At 43.6% G+C, this 13593-nt stretch overlaps 1 protein-coding gene across 1 annotated transcript in view; it reads right to left on the reverse strand.

Annotated features, from left to right (window-relative positions):
• Positions 1–208: 208 nt before the first annotated feature.
• Positions 209–13593, reverse strand: part of LOC311110846 (AT-rich interactive domain-containing protein 5B-like) — a 68789-nt gene continuing 55404 nt past the window's right edge. The window contains exons 9-10 of the mRNA XM_084153438.1: positions 5185–5398; positions 209–4398 (exon numbers count right to left, since the gene is read on the reverse strand). Of these exons, the coding sequence (XP_084009564.1) occupies positions 2467–4398; positions 5185–5398 (2146 nt within the window). The 3' untranslated portion in view covers positions 209–2466. The remainder of the gene's footprint in view (positions 4399–5184; positions 5399–13593) is intronic.

Consider the following 13593-nt stretch of genomic DNA (forward strand, 5'->3'; position numbering starts at 1 on the left):
AGTATGACCCAACACTGGTAAAATGCCTTGAAATAGATTTGTAGTTGGGTCTACATAATGTTTCACAATTTCACCATTAATCTTCTTAGGAAATTAGTTCCATTTCCCAACCCCACCCATCTGTGGTATATATAGTACCACCACAATTAAGGGGAGAAAGACATTCGTAGATAGTAAAATATTTTAATTAAATATACAGAGGATCATATAATACAAAATGTTTTTCTTATTGTTTGCCAGCTGAATGATTGGTAAACAGATGGCACATAGTATCAAAAACACTTTAAAGAAAAACACAAAAACAAGAACACAAAACAAGCAAATAAAAAATATGTCCTAACTTTAGTGTTCAGATCTAATAGTAAGGTGACCTGTGACACATCTAGATTGTGTAACCAGCTGTATGCATTTATACTATTTACAGATTATAACATATTACACATAACAGAGAGAAGTCAACAGTATTTACATTATTAGACGTCAGACAGAAAAAGATACCAGAGAATGGATTTGAATGTTAAGGAACCTAAACATCAGTTATTTAAGCTGCTTAGGAAAACATGACATTCAGAGCATGTAATTGTGAATGAATGTTTATCTTAAAGGAAAATTCCACCCAAAAACTATATTTTGGTATTTGTTTCATTAGTCCATTGTTGATATAGTCCCAAAATGTTTTGCATGTCTGCAATCAAGTTTTCAAGATGTAACATTAAACATACAGAAATACGCAGCATCATATGATGCGAAATGCATCATAACGGCTGTATTTCTGTATCTTGAAAGTTGTATATCTTGAAAACTTGCTGACATGCAAAACATTGGACTAATGAAACAAATACCAAAAGATAGTTTTTGGGTGGAGTTTTCCTTTAATTGTCTGTTAAATCTCTGTGGATTGGCTTTACAACTAATTTAAACAGCAAATGTGTTACCTATATTTCACATGTCCCAAATACCCATTAAAAGCAGTTATGATGGTTGTTAAAACAGACCAGGTGCTATTATTCCTCGGGTGCTACAAGCTGCCTTTTGATCACTGTGTCTGGCAGTGGCACATAAATCTATCCTAGTAGCCATTCTCTACACCAGCGCTTAACTATCCCTGTGCTAAACAGTAACTATGGTACTATACAATTACAGTCCAATGAGTTTGCACTGCAATGTGATGATAGAATGGAACCTTATAACCGTAATAATAATATATTTCTTTTATATAGCGCTTTCCATTATACAGATAACCTCAAATATGCTTAAAAACAAAAATGAATGTACATGCAGTTCTTGGGCTGGACAATGGTCTTCAACTGAGGCTGGCGCGTCCAGGTCACATCCAACTCCGTTGGGCTGCACATACTGTAGGCCAAGCCTACAACAGTCTCCTGAAAGTCAGTCATGATAGAAAACTGTAGTGCTGCAACCCCTAATCGAAGATTAAGAAAGGCACAGATATTCACAAAGCAATCATCTAAAAGACACATTCGTATTTATCATGCATTATGCTGTTGAATGAAGGAGGCGCAGTAAACAGCCTTAGACCAGTGATGTTTCAGAGCTATGTCAAGATCTGAGCTGTCAGATGTCACAGTAGGCAGCATCAGTGACTCATGTTAAGCGCAGTACAAATACTTTCTGTTCAATATATTAATGTATCTGGGTCACTTTCCCACCTCTCAAGGGTCAACAAAACATTTTGAGAGAATGTTCCTGACAAACGATCTGACTTGCCTTAAAAAAACGGATGAAAAACGTCAAATGTGGTATCTTCACAGCTTGGGTGTTCTGATGAAAATGAGCTGTTATCTACATGCAATACCCCAGGAACTTGTGGTTTTGTACAGCACCTTGGTTTAACACAGTCATTTCTAAGACGTGTAGTGGTCTAATACATGAACACAAACAGGCCACAGCACCACGCTAGAGAGCTGTAAACAGATCCAGAACATTGATTGAAGGTGGAGTAGCCGAATGCTTAACAGTTGCATTAACTTTTCCGATGGTAAATCTTGCGAAAATAGTTTATTTTAGATAGTCCCCTCATGTTTTTAAGTGTTTCAACCTGATAAAATCCCCAGAACACATTTGGAGGATGAAGTTGTTGCATTGCAGTGATTTGGAATCCAATCCTTTGGAGACCCAGCAAATATGATTATCCCCCCGACATGCATGCCAATGGCTTTTCTCTGTCTCCCTTCACACTCAAAGATAATAAGAACCTGACTGTTGAGTGAGAGAAACAACCTGGTTGGTGAACACAAACACTACATAGAGTGCAAATTTATCCAAAGTAACTAAGTGGTGATACAGTGCAAAAAAACAAAAAATACACAAAAATGGAACTGTGTGCCTGACTAAAGAGTTAATCCACCATCTACAGTTAATCAGTGTTGTCATGCTTACTGAAGAATAGAATACTAGATCCACTGTCCCAGGGAGAGACAGTTAAGCTCCATGTGGGTCCGTCTGTTAGAGTCTGGTGCTAGGGTGCATGGAGGACAGCTGTGGGTGGGTGAGGGTGGACAGGGGGTACAGGTGGTGCAGGAGGTCCCCGTACAGGGCTGCCCCCCCAGGGTGCCTGTAGAAGTGGTGGGGGCTGGGCTGGGAGGCCATCAGCTGCCTCTGTAGCATCATGGAGTGGAAGGCTAGCGGAGGGACCAGGGGGGACACGGCTGTCTGGCTCTTCAGGTACTGGAGGTTGTGATGGAGGGCGTCCTGCACCCCGGGGTACATCCCTGGGTAGAAGGGCACCTGGGGAGGGTAGGTGTGGCCCTCGGGAATGTGGCTGTGGAGGTGGAAGTGGACGGCGTGCGCCGGTTCGGCTGGTTTGAGCTCCTCCCCCTGTGGGTCGCCTCGGCGGACAGAGCCGGCGGGGTGCATTGGGGTCACCACTCGCACCTTGCGGTCTGGCACCCCCTCGTTCTCTAGTTCCCCCAGGGTTCTCTTACTGGGTCTGGAGGCACCGACAGTCTCAGCATGGCTTTTAGGGTTGAAGAAGGGCTGAAGGGGGTCCAGGTGTTTGGTCGTAGATATAGTCATGGGGGGGACTCTGCACGCTTTGGGGTGACAGTCTAAACTCTGGTGTATCATGGGATACGGGAGGCCACAGAAAGAGGGCTTTGTGAAAGACATCCTTTGAGAGACAGGCTTGGAAATACTGAAATCTTGAGGTTCCTCATCCATTGGTCTATCCCCATGTGTTTGTGTCCTCTCAGAGAAGTGGGGAGCTCTGTAAGCCAAACATTCTCTGTCAGAATTGTTTGAGGTGAATACCTCGCTGCTCTGACGTTCCCTGATAAAATGTTCCTGTTTGTCTCTGTTGGGATAACTGTCCATTCGCTCTTGACTCAGACAGTTCTCTGTCTGCCGGTAGAGGTTGTGCAAGTGAGGGGAGGAGTAGCAGTCACCTGCGTAGCCTGGTGGTGCCTGACTGGGCTGCTGCATCCGTGTCTCCCCTGCGTTCTCCTCTCCATCCTGGGTCTCAGTCCTGTGGAGGTAGGGGTGCCAGGGGGGGTGGAGCTGGGGCTGGAAGTGGCTCACTCTGCAAGTGAAGGGCTCAGACAGATCCCCCAGAGGACTCCTCTCTTGCTGGGGTTTGACGCTCTGGGCGTGCTGGATGACAGACGGCCTGAAGATGGGTGCCATCTCTGGGCTATCCTGCAGGGAGTCCTGCCTCAGTTTCACCACCTCTTCAACACAACTGTCGCTCACATCACCCACGCTGGCTGACGGAGTGGGAGGAGGAAGAGGAGGGGAACTGAACGAGTAATTATTTGTCTCACAGACTTGGGAGAGGAGCTTCTTCTTGGCTAGTGGGGACATGACCCCCAGGTTGTCCTTAGAATACGCTGTTGGCATGGGCATGTGACACTGATTTATCTCTTTGTTTTTACTGGGGGAGTCCTGTTTGTCTGTGATTGGCTCTGTGGAGTACTGCTGCAGTGGGGGTGGGCTCTGCTTACACATGGGCAGCACCTTCCCCACCCTCCCACCATGTCCATAACCGTGACTGTCTGTGTCTTTAGCTACCGGAATGACAGGTGTGCTTGGGTCAGGTAGACTGCTATACCCAGGCTTACTGTTGTTGTTGTCCCAGTGGTATGGATATGGGGTCTTAGACAGGGTTCCATCAGCTTGGTCCCTTTGCTCAGCGTTGAGTTTGTCTGACTGTGGCTGGTTGGGATGTCTCCACTCGGACTGTGGACACAGTTCACTGTGGAGGACAGGTGTGGCTCTGTGGCAGTCTGTGTTGGGGGCATTCAGGCGCGATGGTTCCTTCTCGCTCAATGTCTCCTCTTTCTTCAGGGTGAGTTGTAACTCCTCCTCTTCAGGCTCCTCTCTGGGCAGAGGATCCTGCTTCATGGCTGCAGGCACCTGGTTGTCCCCTTTCTTCTCAGATACCTTAGTGGGAAAACACACGCCATACTGTTATTATTTTAAATTGGTAGTTACAGTCTTGTCCCATCGCTGCAACTCCCGTACGGACTCGGGAGAGGCGAAGGTCGAGAGCCATGCTTCCCCCGAAACACGACCTTGACACACTGCTCGCTTAACCCAGGAAGTCAGCCGGAGGAAACACCCGTACAACTGGCGACTGAAGTCAGCTTGCAGGCGCCCGGCCCGCCACAAGGAGTCGCTAGAGTGCAATTGTATTTTATTTTTTATTTTACTAGGCAAGTCAGTTAAGAACAAATTCTTATTTACAATGATGGCCTACACCGGCCAAACCCGGACGACGCTGGGCCAATTGTGCGCCGCCCTATGGGACTCCCAATCACGACCGGTTGTGATACAGCCTGGAATCGAACCAGGGGGTCTGTAGTGACGCCTCAAGCACTGAGATGCAGTGCCTTAGACCGCTGCGCCACTCGGGAGCCCCAGTGGGACAAGGAAATCTCAGCCGGCCAAACCCTCCCCTAACCCGGACGACGCTGGGCCAATTGTGCGCCACCTCATGGGTCTCCCGGTCACGGCCGGCTGTGACACAGCCTGGGATCGAACCCAGGGCTGTAGTGATGCAGTGCCTTAGAACGCTGAGCCACTCGGCAGGCCTCCATACTGTTATTCGATACATAGACATGACGTGTGTGTGATGTTGGCATTTGTTATCTTTTCTAAGAAAGAGTGTGTGTGAACCATTGTTTGTGAGACCCTGAGACAGACGGACAGAAAAGGAGTATTGCTGACCTGTGAGAGCTCCTGTCTTTTTGCAGTGTCCCCTCTCTCTCTCTTCTTCCTGGCCCCCTGCCTTTGGTGTAGTCCACCTTTAGGTCGTTTCGCTGTGACCCCTTTGTGTTTGGCACCCCCCTCTTGGGCCCCATGCTCCTGTTTTGGGGGTTTTGCTGAGGGGAGGGGTTTGTCTTCCTCTCCTTTGGTGTGCCTCTCGTAAGGTAGGAGGAGCCTGGAAAGGTCAGAGGGGAAGAGACTGAGTTAACCTAAATCTGACACGAAGTTAATATGGATTTATCAACTTAGGAATGCTGTTGTATACCCTGCCCATGTAGCTGCAATGAAACATGTCTAAGAATTAATGTCTTTAAAGATGATTATTATTATTTGTATTTATTTTTATAGATATACAATACCAGTCAAAAGTTTGGACACTCCTACTCATTCAAGGGTTTTCCTTTATTTTTACTATTTTCTACATTGTAGAATAATAGTGAAGACATCAAAACTATGAAATAACACATATGGAATCATGTAGTAAACAACAAAGTGTTAAACAAATCAAAATATATTTTATATTTGAGATTCTTCAAATAGCAACCCCAATTGGGTTGAGGTCGGGGGATTGTGGAGGCCAGGTCATCTGATGCAGCACTCCATCACTATTTTTCTTGGTAAAATAGCCCTTACACAGCCTGGAGGTGTGTTGGGTCATTGTCCTGTTGAAAAACAAATGATAGTCCCACTAAGCCCAAACCAGATGGGATGGCGTATCGCTGCAGAATGCTGTGGTAGCCATGCTGGTTAAGTGTGCCTTGAATTCTAAATAAATCACAGACAGTGTCACCAGCAAAGCACCCCGACACCATAACACCTCCTCCTCCTTGCTTTACGGTGGGAACTACAGATGCGGAGATCATCCGTTCACACACACCGCGTCTCACAAAGACACGGCGGTTGAAACCAAAAATCTCAAATTTGGACTCCAGACCAAAGGACAGATTTCCACCGGTCTAATGTCCATTGCTCGTTTTTCTTGGTCCAATCAGGTCTCTTCTTATTATTGGTGTCCTTTAGTAGTGGTTTCTTTGCAGCAATTCGACCATGAAGGCCTGATTCACACAGTCCCCTCTGAACAGTTGATGTTGAGATGTGTCTGTGACCTGAACTCTGTGAAGCATTTATTTGGGCTGCAATTTCTGAGGCTGGTAACTCTAATGAACTATTCCTCTGCAGCAGAGGTAACTCTGGGTCTTTCATTCCTGTGGCGGTCCTCATGAGAGCCAGTTTCATCATAGCGCTTGATGGTTTTTGCGACTGCACTTGAAAAAACGTTCAAAGTTCTTGAAATGTTCCATATTGACTGACCTTCATGTCTTAAAGTAATGATGGACTGTCATTTCTCTTTGCTTATTTGAGCTGTTCTTGCCATAATATGGATTTGGTCTTTTACCAAATAGGGCTATCTCCCCCTACCTTGTCACAACACAACTGATGGCTCAAACACATTAAGAGGGAAATATATTCCACAAATTAACTTTTAAGAAGGCACACCTGTTAATTGAAATGCATTCCAGGTGACTACCTCATGAAGCTGGTTGAGAGAATGCCAAGAGCGTGCAAAGCTGTCATCAAGGCAAATTGTGGCTATTTGAAGAATCTCAAATATAAAACATATTTTGATTTGTTTAACACTTTTTTGGTTACTACATGATTCCATATGTGTTATTTCATAGTTTTGATGTCTTCACTATTATTCTACAATGTACAAAATAGTAAAAATAAAGAAAAACCCTTGAATGAGTAGGTGTTCTAAAACTTTTTACTGGTAGTGTATATTTTCTTTACCCCCTTTTTCTCCCCAATTTCATGATTATGATCTTATCTCATCGCTGCAACTCCCCAACGAGCTCGGAGAGGTGAAGGTCGAGTCACGCGTCCTTCGAAACATGACCCGCCAAACCGCACTTCTTAACACCCGCTCGCCTAACACGGAAGCCAGCTGCACCAATGTGTCGGAGGAAACACTGTTCAACTGACGACCGAAGTCAGACTGCAGGTGCCCGGCCCGTCACAAGGAGTCGCTAGAGTGCGATGAGCCAAGTAAAGCCCCCCGTCCAAACCCTCCCCTAACCCGGACGACGCTGGGCCAATTGTGCGCCAACCTATGGAACACCCGGTCACGGCTGGTAATGACACAGCCTGGGGTTCGATCATTGTAAATAAGAATTTGTTCTTAACTGATTTGCCTAGTTAAATAAAGGTAAAATAAAAAATACAATAAAAAAGTAGTGATGCCGCAACACTGCGATGCAGTGCCTTAGACCACTGCACCACTCGGGAGGCTAAAGATTAATGTTTACATGCAAAATTCTATCAATTGATAAGATAACTCCCCCACACAGTAATGAAAAGCTCCAACTTATATTGGAAGAGGACATTCGCTCTAGGAAGTTATATTAAGATTAAAGGGACACTTCGGGATTTTGTCAATGAGGCCCTTTATCTATTTCCCCCGAGTCAGATGAACTCGTGGATACGATTTATATGTCTCTGCGTGCAGTTTGAAGGGAGTTGCTAACTAGAGCTAGCGCAATTGCTAACTAGTGTTAGCATAATGACTGGAAGTCTATGGTATCTGCTAGCATGCTAGCAGATACCCATAGACTTCCAGTCATTGCACTAACGGCAGTTAGCATTGGCTTGCGAAACTACCTCTAACTTTATACTGGACAGAGACATAAAAATGGTATCCATGAGTGAGTTCATCTGACTCTGGGGAAGTAGATAAAGGGCCTCATTGCCAAAATCCCGAAGTATCCCTTTAACCAGAGATGCTAGGCCTATAACTGTGGCGTAGACAAAGACACATAACTTTAACTTCAACCTTCATTTTGACACTTGACTGACCAGAGAACACAGTGGTGGTGGACTTGAGTCAGTTAGCATAGACTAGAGAGCATGCTGCAACACAGAGTTGGTATGTGCTGAGAAAACAGGGGGAGCCAACTGACACCTGGCACTGAGCCAGCAGATGAGGCAGAGGCCCCCAGTCAGGGCTTGTTAATCTTTACATCACATTACCGGGGAAACGGTTAACACACTACAGCTGCTAGACTAGAGTCCATTCTGACTGAGCTGTGCTGTTGATGAGACTAATTACAGGGTGGATTGTGACATGATGGGGGTTATTATTACCAAGAACTTATCAAATGTGTGAAACAAATATGGACTGACCAAATACTGAGAAAAACATGTTGAATAATACTCTATAGGTGGAACACCACAAAACATTAGCGTATCAAATATTAAAAAGAGGTACTAGCAACCAGTGATGGAATGTTCAATATTATTTTGGAAAGCCTCGCCCACAACTTTGAGGCCAGCTTTTATGATAGCAATCCAAAGGCTATTTGGAAATAACTTCTCAAACCATAGGCATAGAATTATTCTCATGTGTGCACATAAAGTTGTTGCTCAATTTCCTCTTTAAGGGACATTGTGGTAGAACAAACAAGGAATCATGCATGAGTGGTTTGCTTCTTCTTCACAAAGAGAAATGCCTTTAAGAGTTGAAGTGGCTCAGTGGGAATTGTGTTATTTTTTCTCCGAACCAAACTGCTGGCAGCAGAGGCAGTAAAACTACATTTCATACAGCTGGCACCAGGCCCCAGGCCAAGAAAGGAAATATAAGATTAAATGTGACTTATTTAAAAGAGGGAGAGGGATAAAAGAGAGAAGAAAGACAGATGTTAATGGAGTGAAAAAATTATTCACCATAAACCTCTGCAACATTGAGAAATAATGTGGTGAACTCGACGTGACTTACTATATACATAGGGTGAGGAAAATATTGAGTAATTTCATATACACACTGTCGAGCTGCTCTCACGTTCCCAATCTGTGAGGATACCATCTGCTGTAAAATTGAATACCATGCCATGCTAAGTTTGGCACCTAGCAATACCAATTATAAATCAGCATCTATCGGCAGACATGGATGAGAATGACATAATCCTGCATTGAGCTTTAGGAGATGAAGACCCATAGTGTTATATCTGGGTAAGAACATGACTGCTTTTCCCTATATCAATTCTCAAGAATGCCATTGAGAGGTGAAGGTACCGTCCATACTGGTGTAGTTGTCACACATCGGTGGAACATTCTCCTAAAATCCATGTTACATCACACAAATTGTTAAACTCAATATTCCAGACACAGTGTCATGTAATTTAAATTTGATTCGGAAATGAATAAAAAGTAACAATGTTCTTTTAGCACGACAGGGTGCTTGATTTTTTTCTGCTTCTCTGTTGCTGAACAGTTAACTATGAAAAGTCACTATAAATAGCACCCGCTCTGTAAAAGACTCACTGAGAGAATAAGTACAGGGAGAGCCTATAACATTCTCCTGATCATGTAATACAGTAATGGTAACACAATATTACTTATGTAATTTCCTGAAAGCAGGGGGCCAGGGAGGGTCTGCAATCGAGAGGCCATGAAAGGAATTCAGTCCCCTATGAAGGCTCTTTGGACAGTAATAGGTTACATTTATGTAAATATAGGGCTTTCTCTTATATAAATCCTTGGTGGAGTTCAAAGCAGAAAATGCATCTCAGAGGAACACTTCTAGTAATGAATATGACACACAATATCAAAATATCCTAATCAAATTCTCCTGCACACTAGAGGGCAGAAGGAGCACACCGTGACAGACATGGAAAAGTCAATGAGGGAATAACTCAATGAGGGAACAAGAGCTTACATTTTGGCGAGGTCAATAAATACTTAACTTCCGGTTGTGGCTATTGAGCCTTTCTTTATAAGAGCAGCCATTTTCCATGATGTTCATAGTACATTCCAGTATGTAACCTAACCAGTAATAAAAAATAAAACAGTTAAATAGGCAAAAGAGACAGACAGGTCTTTCTCTTTCATATTGGAATATAATTAGGCTACAAATACATTTCTTAATATAATGTAGGCCTTTTATTGTAAGATACTTTGGAAATCAATACAATTGTAATTCAGTGACAAAGTCAATTAAGCATGTCCGTCCCAATAAAATAATGGATTTACATGCCAAACAAGCAACTAAGCAATAACATTGTGTTTTTACTAACAATAAGCTGGTCTTTAATCTGAGTTAAAGGGGGATTGGTTTGTGGAATCCAAGAAAAGCCCAAGTCACCAAAGCGGTGGAAAACCCCTGCAGGCTATTCCATTCAGCACTATTCCTGGTGCTGAAATTAATTTGAGCTGGCGTTCTGTTTAGTTCAGAGGCTTTCTTAAAGGCCCAGAGCAGCCAAAAACATGATTTTATATATGTGTTTAATATATATATGAATATATATTATATATATATATATAACTGTATATATATACACTGAGTATACAAAACATTAAGAACGCTCTTTCCATGACATAGTCTGACCAGGTGAAAGCTATGATCCCTTATTGATGTCACCTGTTAAATCCACTTCAATCAGTGTAGATGAAGGGGAGGAGACAGGTTAAAGAATGATTTTTATGCCTTGAGAAAATTGGAGACATGGATTGTGTATGTGTGCCATTCAGAGGGTGAATGGGCAAGACAAAATATGTGCCTTTGAACAGGGTATGGTAGTAGGTGCCAGGCGCACCGGTTGGTGTCAAGAACTGCAACACTGCTGAGATTTTCATGCTCAACAGTTTCCCGTGTGTATCAAGAATGGTCCACCACCCAAAGGACATCCAGCCAACTTGACACAACTGTGAAATATATTTATAAACTGGGTGGTTCGAGCCCTGCATGCTGATTGGCTGACAGCCGTGGTATATCAGACTGTATACCACGGGTATGACAACACATTATTGTTACTGCTCTAATTACGTTGGTAACCAGTTTATAATAGCAATAAGGCACCTCGGGGGTTTGTGGTATATGGCCAATATACCACGGCTAAGGGTTGTATCCAGGCACTCCGCGTTGCGTCGAGCATAAGAACAGCCCTTAGCCGTGGTATATTGGCCATATACCACACCCCCTCGTGCCTTATTGCTTAATTATACCATGGCATTGTTGAATACTCCTTTCTGATTGGCTTGAAGGGCATTCTAGAGCGTGCATTATTTCCCTATAACGCACAATAGATTTGCATGGTAGATTTCAATGGCTATAGTTAATTTTTACAAGTTTTGTTTGAGCTGCTTTTGAAAGCAAAAGTCGAATTGAAAACAGTATTGCATTTGCTGAATTCGATTTTCGTAATATTTTGGTTAGCTAAACTAGTCTGTTTGGTTACCATGGCAACTAAAGTATGTGGACACCTGCTCGTCGAACATCTCATTCCAAAATCATGGGCATTTATATGGAGTTGGTCCCCCCTTTGCTGATATAACAGCCTCCACTCTTATGGGAAGGCTTTCCACTAGATGTTGGAACATTGCTGCGGGGACTTGCTTCCATTCAGCCACAAGAGCATTAGCAAGGTGTTGGGCGATTAGGCCTGGCTCGCAGTCGGCGTTCCAATTCATCCCAAAAGGTGTTCGATGGGGTTGAGGTCAGGGCTCTGTGCAGGCCAGTCAAGTTCTTCCACACCAATCTCGACAAACCATTTCTGTATGGATCTCGCTTTGTGCACATGGGCATTGTCATGCTGAAACAGGAAAGGGCCTTCCCCAAACTGTTGCCACAAAGTTGGAAGCACAAAATCTACTAGAATGTAATTGTATGCCCTAGCGTTAAGATTTCCCTTCATAGGAACTAAGAGACAAACCAAACTTTATAGTTGGCACTTTGCATTCGGGCAGGTAGCGTTCTTCTGGCATCCGCCAAACACAGATTGGTCCGTCGGACTGCCAGATGGTGAAGCGTGATTCATCACTCCAGAGAACGCATTTCCACTGCTCCAGATTCCAATGGCGGCGAGCTTTACACCACTCCAGCCGACACTTGGCATTGCGCATGATGATCTTAGGCATGGCTGCTCGGCCATGAAGCTCCCAATGAACAGTTATTGTGCTGACGTTGCTTCCAGAGGCAGTTTGGAACTCGGCAGCGAGTGTTGCAACCGAGGACAGATGATTTTTACGCGCTACACACTTCAGCACTTGGCGGTCCCGTTCTGTGAGCTTGTGTGGCCTACCACTTCGCGGCTGAGCAGTTGTTGCTCCTAGACGTTTCCACTTCACAATAACAGCACTTACAGTTGACCGGGGCATCTCTAACAGGGAAGAAATTTGACAAACTGACTTGTTGGAAAGGTGGCATCCTATGGCGGTGCCACGTTGAAAGTCACTGAGCTCTTCAGTAAGGCCATTCTATTGCCAATGTTTGTCTATGGAGATTGCATGGCTGTGTGCTCGATTTTATACACCTGTCAGCAAGGAGTGTGGCTGAAATAGCCGAATCCACTAATTTGAAGGAGTGTCCACATACTTTTGGCCATGTAATATATATATATATATATATATATATATATATTTGGACACTATGAGGTTAGAATAATACCCAAACAAATTGTGAAAAATATGACGATGCCCTTTTAGTGTAAGAGCAGTTTGAAAAGACCGCCTGACATTTCAGCCTGTTTTGGTGGGATGGAGTTTTGGCCTGCCTTGTGATGTCACCAGGCGGTAAATTAGTTAATAGACCAATAAGAAAGAGAGTTCCAAACCTCTCTGCCAATAACAGCAAGTTTTCAGGTTTCCCTTCCCCACTCAGTCCAAGCTAAATTCTTGCTTGAGAAATTGCTCTTTGCTATGACACTATTTTTGTTTATTTTTGACAATTTTCATTAAAAACAATCACAGTAAGGTCCTTCATTGGTACCAAGACATAATTTTATATTGAGATTTAATTCGTTAAAGGAATCATATCTTGAGAGCTGATGGACAGGCCCATAGGCTGCCTAACAATTTACAGGAAAGAAAGATTTGTATTACAACCTCAGGAAGAGAAGAAGAAGCAAAAAACATATAATCCATATTCATCATCACCATGTGTTATGATTAGGCTGCTTCAAAGAACTTGCAAAACAATAACTCCTGTCTGTACAAATGCAAATATCGATCTTCAGAGCCGAGTCAGAGCGGGATAAACGGTCATTGTTCCCTCAGCTCGGGAAAGATTTGGCTCCAAAGCCTCTCTTTTGTCACTTCAAGTGATCCTGATTCACACTTGTTAAACAGGGCAGTGAAGGAATACTAAACTAGGGCCTTTTGTCCAGTCTAGAAATACCAGATCTAAAAGTGACCTTTACCATTCCCCTAAGGCTAAACCACATTAAACTGTACACAGCGAACCTTAATCATGACAGGTGTTGAGCAATGGACTGGTAAGTGTTTGGATTAACTGCTAGATACTGTCTCATGTCTGCTGTTCACTATGTAGAACATTATGTTCTCTGAGCCAATCTCAACATTAGGACCAGATTTATAATA

The sequence above is a fragment of the Coregonus lavaretus genome, assembly GCF_964263955.1.
Source record: "Coregonus lavaretus genome assembly, chromosome: 36".
NCBI classification, from domain to species: Eukaryota; Metazoa; Chordata; class Actinopteri; order Salmoniformes; family Salmonidae; genus Coregonus; species Coregonus lavaretus.